This window comes from Fusarium falciforme, chromosome 12, assembly GCF_026873545.1.
Source record: "Fusarium falciforme chromosome 12, complete sequence".
NCBI lineage: Eukaryota > Fungi > Ascomycota > Sordariomycetes > Hypocreales > Nectriaceae > Fusarium > Fusarium falciforme.
In genome coordinates, this window is record NC_070555.1 from 1553810 (window position 1) to 1575514 (window position 21705).

The 21705-nt window shown below is 52.1% G+C and overlaps 7 protein-coding genes across 7 annotated transcripts; 1 reads left to right on the forward strand and 6 right to left on the reverse strand.

Annotated features, from left to right (window-relative positions):
• Positions 1-1892: 1892 nt before the first annotated feature.
• On the reverse strand, positions 1893-2885 carry NCS54_01427500 (Hypothetical protein; the record flags this gene model as incomplete). Its single annotated transcript, XM_053159431.1, has 1 exon — positions 1893-2885. Exon 1 carries the CDS (start codon positions 2754-2756, stop codon positions 1893-1895), a length of 864 nt encoding a protein of 287 aa, XP_053015406.1. The 5' UTR covers positions 2757-2885.
• A 749-nt stretch (positions 2886-3634) lies between these two features.
• NCS54_01427600 (Zn(2)-C6 fungal-type domain-containing protein) lies at positions 3635-5876 on the reverse strand (the record flags this gene model as incomplete). The annotated part of the gene is made up of 7 exons (XM_053159432.1): positions 3635-3845; positions 3909-4460; positions 4507-4668; positions 4716-5401; positions 5457-5532; positions 5588-5721; positions 5802-5876. The coding sequence occupies 7 exons, from the start codon at positions 5874-5876 to the stop codon at positions 3635-3637; spliced, it is 1896 nt and encodes a 631-aa protein (XP_053015407.1).
• An 847-nt stretch (positions 5877-6723) lies between these two features.
• Positions 6724-8547, reverse strand: NCS54_01427700 (MFS domain-containing protein; the record flags this gene model as incomplete). Its single annotated transcript, XM_053159433.1, has 5 exons — positions 6724-7372; positions 7421-8125; positions 8173-8236; positions 8310-8313; positions 8374-8547. 5 exons carry the CDS (start codon positions 8545-8547, stop codon positions 6724-6726), a joined length of 1596 nt encoding a protein of 531 aa, XP_053015408.1.
• Positions 8548-9358: 811 nt separating this feature from the next.
• Positions 9359-12608, forward strand: NCS54_01427800 (Beta-galactosidase; the record flags this gene model as incomplete). Its single annotated transcript, XM_053159434.1, has 3 exons — positions 9359-9959; positions 10007-11405; positions 11459-12608. The coding sequence occupies 3 exons, from the start codon at positions 9359-9361 to the stop codon at positions 12606-12608; spliced, it is 3150 nt and encodes a 1049-aa protein (XP_053015409.1).
• A 328-nt stretch (positions 12609-12936) lies between these two features.
• Positions 12937-14084, reverse strand: NCS54_01427900 (Hypothetical protein; the record flags this gene model as incomplete). The annotated part of the gene is made up of 3 exons (XM_053159435.1): positions 12937-13293; positions 13343-13676; positions 13723-14084. The coding sequence occupies 3 exons, from the start codon at positions 14082-14084 to the stop codon at positions 12937-12939; spliced, it is 1053 nt and encodes a 350-aa protein (XP_053015410.1).
• Positions 14085-17533: 3449 nt separating this feature from the next.
• NCS54_01428000 (FAD-binding-3 domain-containing protein) lies at positions 17534-18950 on the reverse strand (the record flags this gene model as incomplete). Its single annotated transcript, XM_053159436.1, has 4 exons — positions 17534-17799; positions 17849-18163; positions 18210-18495; positions 18564-18950. 4 exons carry the CDS (start codon positions 18948-18950, stop codon positions 17534-17536), a joined length of 1254 nt encoding a protein of 417 aa, XP_053015411.1.
• A 515-nt stretch (positions 18951-19465) lies between these two features.
• On the reverse strand, positions 19466-20747 carry NCS54_01428100 (Hypothetical protein; the record flags this gene model as incomplete). The annotated part of the gene is made up of 4 exons (XM_053159437.1): positions 19466-19807; positions 19856-20158; positions 20212-20471; positions 20534-20747. 4 exons carry the CDS (start codon positions 20745-20747, stop codon positions 19466-19468), a joined length of 1119 nt encoding a protein of 372 aa, XP_053015412.1.
• Between the last annotated feature and the right edge of the window lie 958 nt (positions 20748-21705).

Below are 21705 nucleotides of genomic sequence, written 5' to 3' on the forward strand. Positions count from 1 at the left end.
TGAGGGCATCATTGGTTGATGCCGGGATTCGAGAACTCGACTGACTCGCTGATCGCTCTGGGGTCGTCTATTGGCCAAGGGCATTAAATCACGCCAAGGCTAACGTCAGTTTCGCTTGGGGCTAGCTAAGCCCTGTGTAGAAGGTATCCGGCGTCCCCGTCCAGCAAGGTCCGATAACAGAAGAGGGTCCCCAAGGTCCAAGTGTCTTTTTATTAAGCGGACGTTCCCCGTTATCAAGCTTTGTTTTAAGACATGATCTTCGGAGATAAAGATCAAGCTGAAATCGTCAACAGAGATAATGACAGAGATACAGTTCGGTTCGAAAAACTCCACAAGGGCAGGTTAGCGTAACCTCTTGACCCCTCGATACAGTACAGCCACATTGAGGCTGCCGCCATATGCGTCCGTCACCCTTAGCCTTTGACAATCAGACTGTCGACAAACGCCTCGAAGTCTCAAACGCCAAATATCCTGATTTTGAGGGCGGCGGTTAGGGGTGGTAATTAGGAGCCGGTCTCGTTCTAGAAGCCGACGGGAGCGTTCTCGTTCTCGGCCCAGAACACCAGCACGTACCGGCTTGGGGATCATGCAGTGTGGTAATGTGGTGCAGCATCTCAGCTGAAAAGGTGGCGCGAGGACCAGGGGCTCGAGTGGATGCCGAGAATCTCGGGAGGCGATCCGTAGCGTGCGTCTGACGAGGCAAGCCACCACGGAACGACGTTTCGATATTTTCTGAACCACTGATAATCGAAATGAAGGCCTTGAATCCTGGCTTTTTTCACAGGTGAGGCCAGGGAGGCGTCGTCAGCCAACACCCGAGTGCCTGGATCGATGATCCTTCCGGGTACCTGATGTGCAATCCGGACCAACAGATAACCATGCTATTGTTGGCCCTACCCTGGCGCGATGAGGCGTTGACGGACTTGGGCGGAAAGTGTTGACCTGCCCGATCGAGCAAGCCATTACATACTAGAACCTCAGATGTCATTGCATTACGAGGTCTTCAGACATTTCTTTTACAAATCGCTTCCTTCTAGATGTGTATCCCCCAGATTCTAACCGTCAAACCCCAGATTCTGGGGCCCCTCATACCATCATGAGTGGACTCTAACCCACCAGAAAAGAAAAAATTCTCCATCACGAATCTCTGCCCATCGTGGGCCGTTGGGCTTCAAGTTGACAGCTGGGGCTCTGCAACGTCAAAAGCCATCAATCGGCTGACAGCAAAAGCCCTGACATGATCCTAGAGGCCCTGATCCTTGTCTAGAAAGGACCGAGTTCTTCAAATGTCACCACTTTTTTTTCTTAACCCCTGGATCGGCTAGCAACGCCTTTTTCTTAGCCGCAGCCCAAAGCTTCAATGTGTTGGTTCACGACTCTTCCTTCAGCGGCCGCTTCCGATCACAATTCCTTCATCCCTTCGAGTCAATGAACATGAGACGAACCAGTCCGATCGATCGTTACACGTGTTAGTTCATCCCATGACGGGTCCCTCCGCTATCTGCGTCGGAGCCGCGCTTCGTATCAGCGATCTTTGCTCTGCGGAATGCGTCCGGATTTTGAGCTGGGTCAGGGGTCGCATGCATGAATTCGATAGAGCTGATGAGGTATTTACAGCCGAGGCTTGCCTGAGTCGTCGTTGACACATGAAGCACACCATGTTCGTTGCTAAGGCGGCTCTCAAACTCGGCCTTTCTTTGATTGCCTTCTAGACTCTTTCTTAGTAGATCACTGCGGCTGCGGCGGCTGTGGCAAAGATAACGACCTTCTTCTTTTGAATCAGCCTCATTCATGACCTGCATCACACCCCCAGACTATTGACACGCCGTTTCCAAGCCACCAGTTGCCGCGCCCGTTACCTCGTCAGGAGATTTTTTCCCTCTTGGCGTAGGTCATTCTCTCCATCTGATGCTCCAATCTCCCTTGGCAAAGCTCGGCTCCACGACCTTTCCCGCCATAACAGCCTCGCAGAGTCGTCTCTCTTCACCAACGAGGAACCCAAAGACGACGCCTCTTCGTGCCGCGCACTTTGTCATTTCCCTCTCTTTTGCTCTTTTCTGGCCTTCTTTTCGTTTCTCGGCCATGGCCTCTGTCTCTTGAATCCTCTCTGCGCGCCCTTTTTCGCCACCAACGCTCCCGTTTACCTCGGACACTGACTGTGGTGGTCGAATACGTGTTCCGCTACGGACTGCCAGACATGCCAATGTGTGGCCGTCGATACTCTTGTCGCCCTCGAGATTTCCCAAAAGTCCCATGTCTTCTCCAGAAGATTCCGCCTCACAAGGTCCCGGTAGTCGAGGCGCTGGTGTATCTACCGTCACGTCTTCGCTCTCGGGCTCAGACTCTTCCATCGACGATCGATGAGGCCCGAAGACATGGTCCTCGACAGCGCTGCAAGGGACCAAGATTCGGTCATCACCTTTGCTCTGTTTGCCCTTCCTCTTCGATCGAATTCCTCCCTGCCCTTTGATCTTTCCTCTCACTTCCGCTTGGCCACAGTCCTCCGCGGATAGAAACTGCACAAACGTCCTCTCGAGTTCACGGTCTAGTTTCCCTGGCTTGTTTGTCCTACACCGACTCGAACAGTACTTGACAGGCGTATCGTTGGCCTTGGCCTTTGCCGTTGTCCGTCGGTTGCTAATCACCCTTCCACAGGAGTGGCAGTATGGCGTCGTGTCGCCCCCGGGAAGTAAGTAGTAGGGTGCAGGCGTTGCTTGGGACTTGGAGGGCCGGCTCCAGCTGTCCATCCAGCTCATCTTGGTTGATGGTAGATGCGAGCGGTGATGCAGTAGTGTTTGCGTAGAGAAGGGCCGTGAGACTCGACAGCACTGTGAGGATAAGGTGCGACACCCGAGTTGGACCTTTCTTGGTAAGCGTCCACTGAACATGCTAAGGTCTAGAAGAGGGAGTTCACTGGAAAGGTTGTCCTACTTCGATAGTTATATTGCAGGAATGTGGATTCCAAAGTGATGATGTCATTGTCGTCATTGTGATACAGGAGACCTTCGCTTCGAGGACTACCTAGTCCAGGCCACAGCCAACAATTTGCAGGTGAGTTGGTAAATTGAAGGCGCAACTCTCTCTCAAAGCGACATTGAAAGAATCTCTAGGGATTTGTTTTAGGAGACAATTCTACCTTCCGAGCCCGCGTTTATATGTTATTTCCCAGACCACGGTGCCATGGCACTCAGTGCAAGCAGCGGCCCTTGGCCTGCATCCAATTCATAACGATATTGAAACATTCTCTTTTTTAGCTCATTACCGGCGTTTCTAGAACAGCCTAAGAAGTTGCTCCGCGGCACTGTACAAGAATTTCTCGAATCATAGGCAGAATCACAGATTGTTCTAGGGTAGGCACGGAACGATTGACTTAGGCCGTTGATGAAAAGGACCCCCTTAACCAGTTGACCCCTTCACTCGATTCGACAAGTGTCACTTTGGATTCCAGATCTTATACACTCCAGTTATGAGAAAAATTAGAAAGAATACAATAAGGCTAATTTACAAACCCCCTTTTCTCGCCATTGTCCAGACATGGAATGTGTGCTTCACAAGCCTAAACAGTATCAGCTCTCGCCAAGCATGCCAATATTTACTTCTCATGGTGTTAGCGGGCTTATAAAACCATTAAGGGTTAGCATGATTCCTTGATATACCCATCCGCTTTCTCGATCAACCCCAAACTTCGCTCAACGCTCGGCGAATCTACTCCGAAAGAGATGCTGCGCCAGTGGTGGAACAGCTGCTGGAGATGGTCGCCCACACGAGTGACACGATGGCTGATGAGATCCTTCAAAGCAGGCACTTGACAGGCTGCGAGGAGTATGAGCATTGCTCCCGACATACTAGCTTGGTTAGTATTCACTGTTCTAACATGGGGAGAAAGACTGTGATTAGAAGACACTTACGACAGTGAACATATCCAGGTGTCAATCATGACCGTCTGTGAGAAGCCTCGTAGGTTGAGCGCATGCAGCAAGCAGGCATCCAAACATGCCTTAGAGTTGGTCAAAGCCTCTGGGATAGCAAGACCACTGTCATTCACACCCACATGGTCACTTAGCATCCACATCAGATACGGCCGGTAGATGACCCCCCTGCATGTCAAGTAACGTTGTCGAAGGAACCCTCCAGCCTCAGTGGTAGTCTCTTCTGTGTCAATGCTGAAGTAAAAGGATGCTGGTAACACGTCGCGCCAGTCGTCTAGTTGACGTTGTAGTTCGGCTACGATTCTCGGGAATCGAGATTGGTCGAATGCGGCACCCGAGTCTCGCGCGTACAAGAGCTGATGAACTCGGTTGAGAAGACGCCGCATACTGATACAGGCGAGGAAGTATAACGATGATTCTTCTTCTTCCTTGTCTGAGGTGTGCGTGTCGTAGACGCTGGGTAGCTGGACAGAAGATTCGACCCGAGCAATTCCAGAGGGCGGGCAAGCTGATAACTCGGCCATGTAGTCGCTGCGTGTATTAGCCAAGGCGCCCATTCTTGTTGTTTCAGTAGTACCTTTCGAGGATGTAACAAGACCAGAATATTCTTCTAATCCGCTCGTCGTTCTCAACATCTGGCTTGTCTGAGGGATATGACAAGAGAAGCATGCATCTCGTTGCCGTGGCGCTTAGATACTCCCAAGCTTGAAGAGGCCGAACGAGTGAGGCAAAGTAGATACTGCGAAATGTCAGTCTTGAGCCGAAAGGACATGAATGTCAACTCACGCAGCAAAGAATAAACACTGTGTAGTCTCCGAATCCACCTGAAGATGGGCGACATGTATCTTCTTCAAAGCGAGTTGAAAGTAGACGTCGCCCATCTTACGCTTCCTAAGCCTTTTTTCTTTCTCTCCATCTTCAGAGTCGGTAGCAAATCGTAGGCCAGCGACGGACTGGCTTGCACATCCCAACGCTAGTGTCAGCAGGCAGAGACAGCAGTGGACAGTGTCTTCGGCTGGCACCCCATTCTCCATTGTCGATCTTATCGCTTGCAGCTGACTCTGCGACATTGTGGGATACCAAAAGTTCACATTGTGCTCGAATGAGTCGAGTATTGAGTCGATAGCATCGGCATCAACATACGGATATATCGGGTTCGATGTGACCGCCAATGGAGTGCGAGACTGCTCAAGGTGGAATATCGACATTCCGTCGCTCCGTAGTTGCGGAAAGACATCAAAGTGCGGCCATTGCAGGACAGACTCTGTTGTTGAAGTGTGCATCGAGTCCAAGACGGCGTTCTCAAAGTTGTTGCCATTCTCACGATAGTCCTGACTGGTAGGGGTATGGATAGCAAAGCTCCTCCGTCGCAGGCTCGCGTCTGGTGTTGAGCCACAGAAAGAATTGGTGCGACGATCCTGCGGCGAAGCTTGAGACTGGGGCTGACTGGTAATCTGAGGACTGATCGACGACTGGGAGCAACGTGGGTCAGAGGATGCACGCGCTGATAACGGAAGCTTGACTCACGATATTGGACTTGAGCTCGTGGAGGGATCTCTCCACTCGAAGAACGCTCTCCAGGATTACATCGGTCTTGCTTCTTCTGAGGTGCCATTATTACTACACAGCGACATGAACGGTGTCCATCCGATGCTTACGAGTTTGCCTCAGACCCATATGCGCACTCTTGATTCGCAGCGGCACACGTGGCACAAGGATGGCCTCCATCGCATCTATCAACCGAGTCAGAGATACGTTGATAACGGGAGTCTCGGATGGAGGGTTCAGGGACCTTGTTTTACGGGTCCGACACCCATCGCACTGTGTCGCATCAGCTCAGATCAGCACACAGTCTATAAACTCAAAACGTACCGCATGCGAAGTCCGAAGCCTCTTCCTTGCAGGCCAGTTGCCAGAGTCGTTCAATCCGTCGTCAACTTGCTCCATCGCGTCAAAATCCGCTTTCGCTCCGCCACGGGCCGACGAGAAAACGCGAGGGGAACGAAGCGCATAATAACGGGAAAGGTCATGTGAAGGACGTGAGTGGATCGACAATGAGGAGAAGGCCGGGGATGCTCGGACCGGCGCCAATTGAGCGTCGAGATTGGAGCGGCAGTGAAAACGACCCCAGGCTTGTTACCCCAGTCTAAAGCGGGTGAGACGATTGGTTGCTCGGCTTCGTATTTCCTCAAAGCCGAGGGAATTGACAAAGTTTGACGGTCATGCGACGGAGGGGAATTTCGTTTCTGTTTCTTGTGTCGTGAGAGGGCATTCGTGAGAGGTGCTAGACGAGCAGCAATGGGTTGTGTTGGTGATGGCCCAGAGTGAGTGGTCTCGTGTATGGGCGGCCACCATGCTTGTGCTTCTCGTATCTCCTCTATGTTGCTGTCCACCTTTGGAGCCGCCTTCTACTCCGTAATTTTTTCCAATTTTGCGCGGTTCTTACGCGCCCCGTGAAGACACAGGGTAGGAGAAAGGGACAGTTGCTTGAGTCATATAATGTCCATTGGAGAATGCTCCCTGCCATCTAAGTCTTCATCTCAACCACAACAAAATCGCACCTCCCACATGCTATTCACTTGACAATGGCAATGAGGAGTGAACGACAGAGTTGAGCCCCAAACTCGATTTGGTTGAGATTTACTAATTCACGTTGGCATAATTGCGAATTTGTTACTTTTTATCATGCTTCATACTTCATATTGACAGTCAACAACTCAACTACCCATGCCAACCCTCCGCATTACTCTCAGCCCTATAAACCACCGTCCAATCAGATCCGCCAAGTAATTGCTTAAGCCTCAAGCTTGCCATGTCCAGTAAGATTGAGCGTATTCATGACAGTCGTAGCATCCCTCTTCTCCAGACTCTTGTGGACCGGGTTCGGCGCCTCAAACACTTCAGACAGCTCCTCCAGAGTACGATCCTTGGTCTCGGGGAAGAAGAAGTAGATAAAGACCGCCTCAAAGAGATCCCAGAACACAAAGACCAGGTAGAAGTAGTACTTGATGTGCTGGAAGGCAGGAGCGCTGCTGTACTGGATGACCGCCGAGGCCAGGGAGCTGGCAAAGTTGCCAATAGCTGTGCCCTTGGCGCGGATGTCGGTGGACAAGCACTCTGCAATGTATGCAGACTGAAGGGGCGTCCAACCGAAGGAGAAGACGATGCCAAAGATGAAGATCATGGCCACGGTTCCGTTGGCGGCGTTCGTGTTCTTCGGCTCGTCGAGAGAGAGCTTGCTGGTGCCTGTGATGATGGCGAAGCAGCATGAGCAAAACACGATCGAGTACAGCAGGAGAGGGCGTCGTCCGATAACGTCTGTAAGTCGGGCTCCGAGAATAGCGCCAAAGAAGCAGAGAACGGGATTGATGCCGTTCAGAGCCAGCCTCTTGTGTTGCTGGGTGATGCCGGCGTGCTTAAGCATGACGGGCATGTAGTACGAGCTGATACCAAGTCAGTGCGCTGCCTTTGAATGCCAGAAGAATACTCACCTCAAGCTGTTTCCACTGATTTGTCCAAAGACGGCCATTCCAAGAACACAGATGAGTCTGCGTCGAGCACTATGCGTGTTCCAGAGTCCACTGTAGTCCCACCACTTCTTGTCGGTCGCTTCGGCCGAAATCTGCGACATCATCTCCTTCATCTGAAGCTGAACCATGGGGTGGTTCTCATCTCCCTCGCCGTGATAGGTAGCAAGCACCTTGACAGCCTCATTGTGCTTATCCTGAGCCATGAGCCAACGAGGCGACTCGGGCAAGAAAAAGACGCCAATAACAACGATACCGGAGGTGATCATCTGGCACCAGATGGGAATGCGCCAGGCCGAGTTACTGTCGATGAAGCTGCATCCGTAAACGACCCAACTGGCGATGATGCTGCCAATGTACCAGGTACAGTTGTACAGACCCGTCAAGGTGCCTCGCCACTTGGGATGAGCCATCTCACTGACATAGCAGGGCGCAGAGACACAGCAGAAGCTGACGCCAAAGCCCAGAACGAAGCGTCCACCGAGGAACTGGCCACGGCCTGCCGAAGTCGCCTGCACAACTGTGCCGATAATGACGATGGCAGCTCCTGTAAACATGCCCCAACGTCTACCAAAGTAGTCGTTCACGGGACCTGTAAAGAAGACGGCGGCGACAGAGCCGATGTTGTACATGGCAAAGATGATGCCGGTGGTAGAGCCCTCCATAGACCTACGCGGCATTAGCCAGGCGCTTCCACCCTTGATGGGCTCACTTACATTCCGAAGTAATCCTGATAGGACACCATTCCATTCAGACCACCCATGAGCGATCCATCATAGCCTAAGAGAAACACGTTAGGATGCCAAATCTTGGCTTGAGGGGTTGCGGATTGTGATGTCGCGAATTGACATACCATTCTATTCAGACAAAGTGTTAGCTACTCCATCTCTACCACTAATTCAATCTTTTCAACGTACCAGACAGCCACAGAGATAGGCGCAACCAAGAACCAAGTAAAGCCGAAACATGCGAGGAGTCCACGGCGAAAGGTCCTGGTTCTCAACATCGTGGGCAAGCTGAACAACCACATCAACGTCGTGGATGTCATCCCCATGCTCCACCTTGGTCTTGTCAAAAGATTTAGAAGCCATTGTTTGCAAAAGGCATGCAGAGGAGTTGAAGAAGAGACTTGGTGACAGCGTCGTACTCGATCCTCGACTCTTTTTATATATGTTGAAGACTCTCCTGCCCCCCCAATTCCATGGAAGCGGAACCTTGGCCCCAGACGGCCTAGACTGCCCGCCCAACGTCGTCCCCGGATTTGCGCGTGCCCTGAAGGGTGTTCAGACTTTGTCTGGTTTAGTTCAGCAGGGCCGAATCGGCGACACCTCCTGATCATTAGGCTATTATTCCGACAGGGGGGATCCTGGGCCGGCTCCGGTACCCCCGGGGCGAAACCTGGGGTAATGGGAGAGGGCCAAACTTTAAACGGCTGACGGCAGTGAGCAGTCGGATGGACTGAGGCTTCCCATGATCTAGCTTCCAGGATCATCAAGCCACAATCGGCTCTTCAAGTCACGAGTGTGTCGTCCTCTCGTGGTAAAGGTGGTGGTGCTCCATCCGGCTCCGGTATCCCCGAGTGCCAAACCTGGGGTAGCACTCACCAACGTGATTGGCTCGCGTATGTGTCGGAGTCGGTGAGGAGATGGAAAAGATCATCAAAGTCAAGCCATGTTGTCATGCGGGCCGGTGGAGTTTACTCCTCCTCCTCAGCCAGTCCCGGTCACCTGTTGATTCGTAGCATGTTACACGCATCATGAAGTGGGCAACGACGGATGCCTATCTTGAGGGGACACAGTGTCAGAGGGGCTGTGCTTTGCAACACAGGATAAAAGCTCAACGAGCCTCCTCGCTACCAATCCGCAACTTCAAGTCATTTACCAGACAAACGTTTGTTCAAACATGGGAGAGAGCGTCAGACTAGAGCCCAAGGGCATCCCCCTCCAAGAGGACGAGTCTCGTCCCGATTACTCCAACGAGGCCGTCTTTAGGAGAAATTGCCTCCCCACCCGATCATATCATATCCCCGATACCTCGTTACTTCTTAATGGCACTTGGGACTTTCACCTGGCCTCCACACCGCTCGAGGCTCCGGAGCCGACCGCGACAAAGGGCCTCGCTTGGGGAGGGATCCAAGTGCCGGGCCATTGGCAGCTGCAAGGGCACGGCAAGCCTTGGTACACCAACGTCCAGTTCCCCATCCCCGTGTGCCCTCCTTATGTTCCTACTGAAAACCCCACTGGAAGTTATCGTCGAAAGTTCAATATTCCTCCTGCTTGGGGCGCGGATTCTCAGCTGAGGCTTCGCTTTGAGGGTGTTGATAGCGCGTACCATGTGTGGGTCAATGGCGCGTTGGTTGGATACGCTCAGGGCTCGAGGAACCCGTCAGAGTTTGACATTTCTTCCTTTGTCGACCGACATGGTGAAAATGAGCTGTTTGTCAGGGTCTATCAGTGGTCTGACGCGACTTACATCGAAGATCAAGACCAATGGTGGCTATCAGGTGAGCACGACATCTCTCAACAATTGGCAGAAGCTGACAGTCCCAAGGTATCTTCAGAGACGTTCGTCTCATTTCTTTCCCTGCGTCTAGAATTGAGGACTTTTTCCTTCGAACAGACCTCGATGCTGCCTATGAGAATGCCACCCTCAGTGCAACTGTCGACGTGTTAACTGGAGGCCCCGGCACCATTGAGCTCACGCTTTCTGAGCTCGACAAGAACGGTGGTGCCGTGATTGGCAAGACCGAGGTCTCTGTGAACCATGAAACCAAGAAGGCCGAGCTCAACCTCAAGGTCGACAAGCCCAACAAATGGACAGCGGAGACGCCATACCTTTACCAGACTGAAATCACACTCAAGTCCGCCGACTCAAAGACTTCTCACAAGGTGCAACAACGCATCGGCTTCCGCAAGGTTGAGCTCATCGACGGTCTGATGACTGTCAACGGAAAGCCCATCCGCTTGAGGGGAGTCAACCGTCACGAACACCACCCACTACTCGGTCGCTCCGTTCCCCTCGAATTCGCCAAGAGGGACCTTTTGTTGATGAAGACGCACAACATCAACGCTCTTCGATGCGCTCATCAGCCTCACGACCCCCGAATCCTCGATCTATGCGATGAACTTGGTCTGTGGGTCATGGGAGAGGCTGACCTCGAGTGCCACGGCTTCTACGACGCTGTTGCTCGTCCTCTCGACATTCCCGAAGAGATGGATTACGGAGAGCGAAAGAAGCTTGCCTTCCCTCAAGCTGCACAATTCACTTCCAACAACCCCAAGTGGAAGGATGCCTACCTCGATCGTATCCAAGCCGTCATCAACCGCGACAAGAACCACGCCAGTATCATCATCTGGAGTCTCGGTAACGAAGCCTTCTACGGAGACAATCACAAAGCCATGTTTGAATATGCCACAAAGGTTGATCCAGGTCGACTGGTTCACTACGAAGGAGACGAGCAGGCGGTCACAACACACATGTACAGTTACATGTACCCCAGCGTCGAAAAGCTCATCCAGTCTTGCAAGGAGGAAGGCGTCAAGGACGGGAAGTTCGACAAGCCCATCGTTCTATGCGAGTACGGTCACGCCATGGGCAACGGCCCAGGATGGCTCGAGGACTACGAACAAGCTTTCCGCGATTACCCACGTCTCCAAGGTGGTTTCATCTGGGAATGGGCCAACCACGGTCTGTGGAAGGAAGAGGATGGCCAGGGATTCTACGCCTATGGTGGTGACTTTGGCGATGCGCCCAATGATGGCACTTTCGTCATGGATGGTTTGGTCAGCAGTACTCACCAGCCAACTCCAGGTTTGACCGAATACAAAAAGGTCATCCAACCTGTTGGGTTCTCTCTTGAGGGTAACAACTTGATCGTCGAGAACTGGCATGACTTTGCCGATCTAAGCCACCTTGGGGCAACTTTCCAGGTGGAAGCCCTGGGAGAGACGTAAGTTGTTCTCAATACGGATTATTCTTCAAGCCCAACTAACCATGATGCAGATCTACCTTGCTTCAAGCAGGCTCTCTAGAGCTCCCCTCTATCCCTGCCGGCGAGAAGGCATCCGTCCCCCTTCCTCTCGATTCCAAGCGATACGGCAGCCAGAACGAAGTCTACTTGACGGTAACCTTGGCCCTCAAGCAGGCGACCTCCTGGGCCCCCGCCGGTCACCAAATTGCATGGTTCCAGCATCAACTCCAAGGCCCCAGCACCAAGACCCTCGCTGCAACCAACGCCCTTACCTCTCAGCTGTCTGTGTCTCAGGAAGGACCAACTGTTGCTGTGGCCGGAACTGGCTTCAACTTCACATTCGATCGGGCTCGTGGTGCTCTCAAGACCTGGACAGCAAATGGCCACACACTGCTAGAGGCAGACCCCACAACTGGCGTTGCCATCAGTCCCTCATTCTGGCGGCCCAAGACTGACAACGACGTCCCTATCTCCCTGCCATATTGGAAGCGATTCGGTGTCGACGCCCTTACATCACAGCTGCGCTCTTTCAAGGTGGATTCCTCCGACTCAAAGAAGACCGTGATCAAGGCACACATCTTTATCTCCCCGCCGGTGCTCGACTGGGGCTGGAACTGCGAGATTGAGTACACAGTCCACGTCACAGGCGCGCTCGGTATTAACGTGGCCCGTCTCGCGCCTACTGGATCCTTCCCAGAGCATGTTCCTCGAATTGGCCTGAACGTCTACGGCAACAAGGGTCTGGAGCATGTCAACTGGTTCGGTCTTGGCCCAGGAGAGAGCTATCCTGATAAGAAGCTATCCCAGCGCGTTGGTATATGGGGCGTCGAGTCCGTTTCAGACCTACACACTCATTACGATGTCCCTCAGGAGAACGGAAACAGAATGGAGGCCAGATGGCTAACCCTCAGAGATGCCAAGTCTCCCAACATTGGATTGAAGGCCACTCGCCTGGGAACTGGCGAACAATCACACTTCAGTTTCGTAGTGTCACGTCACAGAGATGATACTATTCAGAAGGCCAAGCACCCTCATAACCTCTTTGAGGAGGATGCCACCCTTTTCAGGCTGGATGCCAAGGTCGCTGGTGTTGGGACGGCAGCTTGTGGTCCTGGTGTGAGGGAGGATCTTTTGGTCAAGACTGAGGAAGCAAGCTTTAACTTTTTGATAGAACCACTCTAGACTGTAGATACCGGTATGAATTTATGAGCTATTCAACTTTCCTTCAATAAGATACACCATTATAAGACGGGCCAGTCTTGAACCAGCGCGAGCTTTCGCAACACCAACCTCAGGTTTAAACAAGGATGCCTTGTTCTCGGGTCTAGACCATATCCAACAGCGCATCTCTTGGTCAAATAGTTAATATGAATAACCAATTTTTTGCAAGATACTAGACATCGCTTATGCTTCGCTGCTAAGTACAAGAAACTCAAAGACCCATGAATTCCATGTACAACCATCACCACAAATGCTTTTATCCCTTTTCTTCAGTATTTTCATCCATCACTCAATCATCATCAACCTCGACAATCTCAGTGAGCATTGAATCAATAAAGGCACGCTGCTCCTCCAAGAAGTGTCGCATAGCAGGAATGTCGTACTTCTTCTTGGCCAGGGCCAGCTTGCGCTCTTCCTTGGACTTGGCACGGAGTCGCTCCTCGAGGATCTCAAGGCGGTATTCAGTGTATTGGTGGTAGAGCTCGTCGAGGTTGCTGATACCGCGAACGCCGGTGAGGACACTCTCATCGCGGATGAAGGGGGACTTGGGTCGGAGGGAGGTGACCATGGTGATACGCTCACGACCGCCGAGGGCCTTGAGAGCCTGGTGTTCGATGTATCGGCCCTGGAGGATGACAGCAGTACCCTATCTTTCATGAGTACTAGTCTTGATCAAGCTTCAAGAGTGAACATACCGTGCTGGGTCCGCGAACCTTGATAACTTCACCGTTGGGCTTGCGCACAGCAGTCTCGCCACCAACCATGCCAGTGCAATCAGACATCATGACGACACAGACAAAAGGGAAGCTATCGTAGTGCCAAGCGACAGAGGACAGGTTGTCGTTGTCAGCACCGTCACGGAGCTTGTTCTCGCCAATGGAGATCTCGGCATTCTTGTCGTCGCTGACCGAGATGTTGATGTTGGCAACGTCAAAGTCGAAGGCAGGGACGACCTCGACACCGGCGACCTGAGAAATCTTGGCAAGGGTCTCGGGGGAGTGCCAAGCGTCGTAGGTGAAAGGGGCCAGCCTGGTCAAGTCAGTGGATGTACAGATACAGAGGATAGAGAACTTACTCGTGACCCATGCCTCGGACCATGTTGGCGTTGAAGGTGGAAGCGTACTGGCACTTTTCCAGGACAGTCTCACTGAAAATCTCGGCACGCATCTGCTTAATAGCCTCCTCGCTGAAGAGAGGGAAAGGCTCAGAGCAGGCGTTGGGGGAGATACCATGGCCCTCAAGACCAATCTCCTTCATGCTGAGGATCTTGGAAGGAGGCTGGAAAGCCAGATGCTTCTCGGCGTCCCATGCCTCTTTCTTGGTGAGCTTTGCCTCATCAATCAGAGACTGGGGAAGCTTCTTGGATGGCCTGGTAGCCCGCTTGGTGGCAGGGCCGACGACGTGGGGAGGGGGAGGGTGGGAGATAAGACCAGGCATTTTAGATTCGGGGAATTGGAGACTTGGGGAAGAAGCTTGGAGACTTGATCTGATAAGAGAAGCTCTGTAGCGTATTGGGGATCAATTCCAGCAAGGAGAGATAGCCATAGGATATTTATGTCGTGGTAGACCAAGTCCCCAGACACTTCTCCGCGTTTTCCGGCCATGAACAAGCGTGGAGGTGGTCTCGGACCTCAATCGGTCGGCCAGCCATCCGATAACCACAGTCGGCATTCTAAAAGTCCTCTTGTCAGACTCTCGGAATTCAAGTGTGTCACATGGTCATCGATGAGGCTCCCGACCCTTGTCAAATGTGGCTTGCTCCACGTCGCTAGCGCCCTTGTGGTAGAAGCCGAAGCGAACACTCGGGTCCCTCAGCCGAGCTCCGGATCCGGTGCTTGACAGCTTCAGCAAAACCGCGGGGAATTTTCCTCTTGAGGTAGTTAAAGTCTGGTGTGGTGATTCTATTGGATGTACTTGGGTGGCGATGTTGGGAGCATTGGCTCTTTCAAATCCTGCGCTGTGAACCAGCAGGGCAGGAGAAGGCAGCTGAGCCGGCAACTTCTCAATGTTGCTCGCTAATCCCTAGATCACGAACACCTGTAGTGAGTATATGAAGCAGAAATAAGTGAATAGTTACAATCAGTCCACATGCCGCATTAGGAAACTGGTGACTTATGAACTAACAGCAGTGGCCAGTGGTGATGGGATGGGCCTGTCTGGCCGGCATAGCTTGGCATTGGGGCACAGTGGCAGTGAAGATCAAGATCCATAGCCATAGTCAGAGTCACAGTTCACAGTGACAGTCATAGTCAGCTCAAAGTGATAGCCAGAGCAAGAATGGACGAGTGCAAAGGTTGACCTGGATCACTTTCATAAACGCCACATTTCGGCCCTAACAACGATCCCAATCAGCAATGCATCTCACTTGAAAATGGTTCAACCTAATTTTTCACTGCTTCATAGATTCGGTCTCGCCGTCGCTGAGTCACAGTCCTGCCTGGGCTTCCTTCACAGACCCCTCAGGATCCCCCACCGCCATGTCGAACGAGCATCTGAATCTGGAAGACTTTGCAACAAAAAGAAAGGAGGAATTCAAGAGGGGATTTGATGTTTTTCTCGGCTTGCTTTCCGAGGTGATCATCGGAATCCTGCCTCACTGGAGGTCTTGTGCCTTGGGGTCTTCGGGTGTCTCCTCGGAAAGAGGGCATTGCGCTGTTAACAGGCCTCACTGGCAAGTCGTCAGGACCCAGCTTGCAAAACAGGCACCAACACGCATCAAACCAGGCACCTTGACCCTGTGATGTTCCACTGCAATGGTCAGTCAAGAGTAGTATAGGTGTTGATAGGAATTTAGCATGAGGAGACCTCGCAGCCATCAAATGAATCCACGCCGGCTGCTTAGGATAACAACACAAGCGCTCTCGGAGCCCAGCCCCAGTGATGCACAGGTTGAGCCTGGCGCAACATGGACTCCAGTACACTCAGCGACATTCGATAGCTTCCCTAACAGAAGGCTGCTACGGGAGCACCTGTCCTCTGTCCATGACGGATGCTTATCCATCAAGCCTAGCTATCAGTGAATTTCTCTTTCTAAAATTCCACACCTACTAATGCAACATTCTGGTGTTTCCGAGCCGGTGCTGTTTCCCGGACTCGCCGAATCCACCAAGGCACCTAATCCAGCGCGTCGCGTCTTGATGGAGGGAGGGCGTGATTGGCATCCGATGGAGCAAGATATGAATGAGTGCCGACGGACTTTCAAATCCTGTGGGGAAGGCAATCGATGTCCGAACGATGTCGAGATGATGCTCCCAGTGCATCACCAAGTCCAATGTCGCGTTGCAATCGTGAGCCCAAGACGCGTCCAAATTCACAATCCCATCCACGGGTGGGTTCGATTCCCCTCTGGCTTATGATTGGTTGCGGATCTGTCCCACTTACTTGCTTTTGATTGGATATTGAACTGAGGAAAAGTGGAAATGTTACTCTAATAGCAGATAAGCCATCAGGAGACTTTGCTTTTAGGCTTATCTGTTTAGGCCCTATCCGTCAGCAACTTTTGCGGCTGCTCACTCGTGAACTCTACAAATTCAGTTAGAATTCCGGCCAGTTCACTGACAACCATATTCACAATTATCGTTTGTAAGAATCACCGAGACATACGATAGAGAATATTTTATTGCTTCTCTTACTGAGACAATCTCGTACTATTTCCTACTGTTCGTGCTAAAACTGCGACCAACATTCAGGTCTACAGGGTAAGTGAAGTCTCTGGCTGCTGGAGCATCCCGGGTGTAAAACACGTGACTACCGAGTTCCTGAGGAGAAGTCCATGAACACTCTAACGTGAAAAAACGGAGGTGATACTTGAAAGAGTAGTAAATTGCAAGGCTGTGCGCTTGCAGATAAAGTTGTGCGTTTTGACTCCCGAGACTAAGCTATACGAGTCGTTTTAGGCATGTCAACTTGAGTCATATGCGGGTTTCGCTCTCCCGTCAATGACTTAACTGACAGCAAAGAAGAAACGATTGGAACCACGCAGAGTAAATATTTTTGGCCCTTGTATTAACAGTAGTGTGGCGCGATGTTTGAGCCCGAGCATCTGCCAGTCATGAATATTAAAATGGAGATATGGCAAGGTAGGCCTTAAGGAACGGCTCGCCAAAGACAGCATCCTTGCGCGTCAGAAGCACCCAACTTAGCCGCTCATCCGCGGACTACCTAACGTGGCATTTGATTGTTTATGGAATTTCGCGGGTTGAAATATTATAGGAGAGGGCATTCTGTTTGGATATTTCGACAACCACCATGGCGCCCCAACAAATGGGAGTGTGCGGCACGTCGTATCTTTCTTTCCATGACGTATGGTATATTGTGGTACTTAGGACTAGTTTTACCCATCGTGCGTGACAGGCTCTAATGAGATATAGCGGAACTCACGTATTTCTAGCCAAATTTATGTTGCGTTAAGTCGTGTGATCCATGCTAACGCGCCTTACGAGCTGAGCTTGAAATCCGGACCACGGTGTCTGCCTTTAGCTCGATGATCTTTAAGGACTAGAGAGCAGTTCCGACGTACCGTTTCCAGAATGGCAATGTAGTGTTGCACCGTAGAGAGTAGACCTGGGACAAGGTTCAGGCGGGTGTGCTTGGGTGGTCATGGGACCCTTCCGGCAGTTGTTAGATATCACCAACAAAGCGGGAGTAGCCGCATATCTGCCGGTAAAACTACCGGCACTTCTAGACGAACTACGCCGTATTACCTGTCACATACCTCTACACCCATAGTCACGGAAGAGGGTGTATGGAACCGAACCCCAGCCCCTGATGACCGTGCTGCGCTTTAAACGTCGTGGAACCAACACTGGGCTGATGCGAGTAGATCATGTCCTGAATGGGCGTCAAGAGTTAAATTGCGCTGAAGATCTTTAAACTGTCTAAAGTACTTAATAGCCCTCAGGGAGCGCGAGTTGGGGCTCTCTCCTTGTGAGCAGTGGACTTGTGTTGTTGATGCGTCCCCATTCATGTGCGTCTAGGCAGGCTTGACGTGAAGCTAACACACCAGGCCGTGTTCTCTTAACAACTGCATCTTCATACTCATTTAATGCCGACCTCAGTTCTTCGGTACCCTTGTTCTCCTTCAGGGCTGGCAGCACCTTCTCTACAAAGTCGGCGACATCAAGGATGACGTGGTTTGCACCCTCACCACGATCTATGCATGTCAGACACCACAACAGCGAGGAAGAGTCAGACAAACTTACACATGGCCATAGCGTGGATGGCGTCTCCCATCAGAACTGCTCGACCGGTCGTACGGAGACCTTGCGGTGGAGGAAAGTCCTGGGGAGCGAGGGGCTTGAGCTCGGCATCTTCAGGAACGCTGAGTGCAAGAGTTCGGAAAGGCTCAGCCCATGTCTCGGCGAGGCGTCTTATGAACTTGTACTTTTCATCATCTGTGGGCGGGATCTCGGTGGGTGCTGGGTTGTCGAGGAAGCCCTCGCGATATGGCCAGGACACGCACATTTGGTAGACGTATGGGTGGAAGACGTCACCATGGTTACCCGGCGTATCGAGCACTATTTTGTCAAACCACAAGAACAGAATGAGGGTACACAAACTTACAGCTAACGTATACGAAGGAATCATTTGCGGACGAGGTACCCTGCATGAAGAAGGGATCTAGCTCCCGGAGTGACTTGGTCTGCTCCGGTAGTAGGTCAAGTTTCACTCCCAGCATCCGGACGGGAATTTTATGTGTTTCCGCGTTGTCCGGGAAGAGGGTATGGCGCACGACGGACTGAGCGCCATCGCAGGCGACGAGAAGCCGTCCCGTGACCGACTCGCCATCCTCAAACGTGGCGGTAACAGAGTCAGGGCCATATGACAATACGGCAAGCTGTTTCTCCCACTATACGCAGAACCATGGCGTCAAAATGAGGTTATTCTACTACGACAGGGTCGATGGTGGGTAAATACCTCAATCTCGATGTCCGTCGCCAAGACGTTCCGCAGACCCTCCCGAGTGACACGGATGCGGTCCGACTCGGGGGCCTTGGGAGTCGAGGCCTTGAGCTCTCCGGTGCTAATGTCGAAGAAGGGAAAGCTCGACGACAGACCCTCGGCGACAGCCGATCGATCAACATAGGCCTCCGGGAGACGGTCGACCAGGTTGCCGGGCAGCAGCGATCTCAGCGCCGGGAGGGACCAGTGCAACGTCAGGCCCCAGCCGGCGCCGCGGGTGGCGAGATCAGCGTCTCGCTCAAAGACGCGGCTGGGGATGCCCTGCTGGCGGAGGTGCTGGGCGAGGAGCAGGCCACTGATGCCGGCTCCGATGATGAGCACGGGCTGTGGTGAGGAAGTCATGGTGTGTGCTGTTTTTGTGTGGCGAGCTTTGTTTGATCGACATTAATAGATCGGAAACAACTCGAGTTTTTACCATCTGCTCCGCAGGCATTGATCTTGAGGGGGCTCCGCGTGGCTATACATGATTACATGCAGATTCACACCACTCTCGTCAACTCTCAGGCCACTTTGCGGTAGCGAGGCATCTTTCCCCCGGAACCAACACACGGACTTTTTCGCTCCGGCTCGGTGACATAAGAATAGCTTACGTGCTTGTTAGTACCCAGTGAAATGTGGGCTACCCGCAGAGGTGGCCTTCAAGGGTCGTGGAATGCAACGTCGAAGTCCCGGAGCAAGGGCCTTTATCCCTGTCTTCAACGGTTTTTCTGTTGGTTCTGCCTCTATATTCCTGGCTAGTCCAGTAATTACACGTCGTACATTTATCTAATCGAAACGCTCATGCCTTGGGAAGAAAAAAGAAAACATGGTAGCAACCCCGGCCCGCTGCCCGAATGAGAAGCTGTCACCTGTCATCTCTACGTGTAGGTTGATCCTACGCTGTTGCTGGTGCTGGTATCCTTGCCCGCTCCGCCCGTCCCCGTCTCGACAGTGTATGTGACAGACTTCATGATGCCGTTGGACCCCTGCAGGATGTTCTCCTCGCTCCCACTGCGCGATTTATTCGCCGCAGACGTGAACACGGTCGTGTTTCGCCCGTGGCTCATGTCTTTGAGCTTGTATGCGTTGCTGCTCTTGAAGCCGTGATGGCTCCGACTCTTTGTGTTGGGTGTGTTGTATTCGTCAGAGTGCTTGGAGCGATACTGGCGAGCCTTTTTGAGAAAGATGGGCGCAAGAAATGGTAGAGACGACACCATGTTCTGGAGATGGTCAGTAGAAGCACTGCGATGTGTCGTTGTGATGCTTACGCCGACGTTGAATTCGATGGTGCCCCAGAGCACCAACATGGTCGAATTTCCATCGTTTGGGTTCGTGATGCGATCGATCTGCGTGTATCGCATGATGCCGCATACCGTGGTGAAGATTCCCAGACCGAAAATGCCAATCAGACCAAGCTTCTTGGAGAGTCGTATCTCAAGCTTCCACAAGACGGGGACAGGCAGTACGGCGACGACAATATCAGCGACGATGGTGACGACTGCGTAGCCCGTGAATGACGGGCCAGGAGCCAGACACGATCCATCCATGTACGGATTCCATGACTTGGCGACCTGTGGCAGTGACGATGAGCCTCATATCTTGGCTGTTGACGTGGCTGACTTACCGGTTTGCATGCAAAGATGAGGACGAGGGTACAGGCAAAGTGCGACAAGAACACGGCCACGATGGTGAACCACACGACTGCCCGGTACCTGCTGTGGTCGGTACCGTTGAGTAGACGAAGGTAGCTGATCAAGAGGGCTATCTTGAAGAAGCTGATGCCCAGCTGGTAGAATGGTCTTCCAGCATAGTTGATGCGCGTATACGTGACGAGGTCCTTCTTCGGGCGAAGACGAAGGGGAAGTCCCAGACCGTACCTCGTCTCTGTACATTTATATCTATTAGCAGAGTCTAAGCCACAATCCCAAAGGAACCGAGATACATACGCGCAATGCACATGGCAGAGTAGATGATGGAAAACACCATGGACACAAACGACACCCAGTCATCGCTGGCGAGACCACGGTTCTTGTACCGGATATACAGACGCGATATGACCACTGCGCTGGCAATCACTCCAAGAGCGACGCAGATGGCAATGATCTTGCGCCATTCCGAGACGCGCTCGGCTTCCTCTGTGGCGTGAAGGACCCAGCCCATTGTCGAGTCGAAGAAGGTGGCATACGGTGGTCGAGTAATTTAGAGAGACATGTTGGTTTGGCACATCAATTTAACAAAGTCATATTCTTGAGTTCTACCTGTGTCTAAAGGATTAAGGAGTCGATTAACCCTGACCTACCAATGGAGCGACTCTGAAGCTCGCCATGGTCCAATATGAGGCGAGAGATTGACCCCCCTACCCATGACCTTTCTCGGTAGACGAACTCCCTTCTCTCTAAGTTGCCCTACGTTTTGATATGAGACCCAGAAAAAAGAAAACAACCCCCTTTCCTTCTCGAAGGCGGTCTCGGACCATGCAGAGACTCTTGACCTGGCCACCTTATTCGTTACCGTGCGATACATGATGTGACCGAGGACCTTTTCCGAACAGACTCGTACTGCAGGCATCACTCCAAGATGCAACTCGCGCAGGGACCAGGTCGGATAGAACCAACAGATCTTTGCAGGGGGAGGCAAAAGACGGACCGCATCTGGTCCCATGTGGCAGGGATGTTTGACGAGAATCCCCGGTCCAGGGATGCGTGTCGACGGGCGTTATCACCCCAGTGAGAATCCGGAGGAATATCTAGATTACCAGTAGATGCCCGTTGTGGCAATCACATAATGTAGCATGGGGTATGGAGCTGCATGAGCTGGGCTCAAGGGTTTCAGGTCGAGTCGAGTGAGTGGCGTTTTCCTCTGCTGCAAGCTCGTCTCTGCTTGCCTCTCGTATCGAACTGTTCCTGGACGTTTCCCTCCTCGCTTGTGCCACTTTTTTCTTATTTCTTCGGCCGACGGGTCGTTCGGGCTTAGACTTGTTTCCTCTCACTCTACTTCATTTCCTCCTTTGTACTGGATATATATACTTAATAACCGCTGGTCGTTTATCTCAATCTTGTTTTTGTTTTATGCGCTTCAACATCGCAAATTCCTTTGTCTACTCCCCTTTGTCCCACGC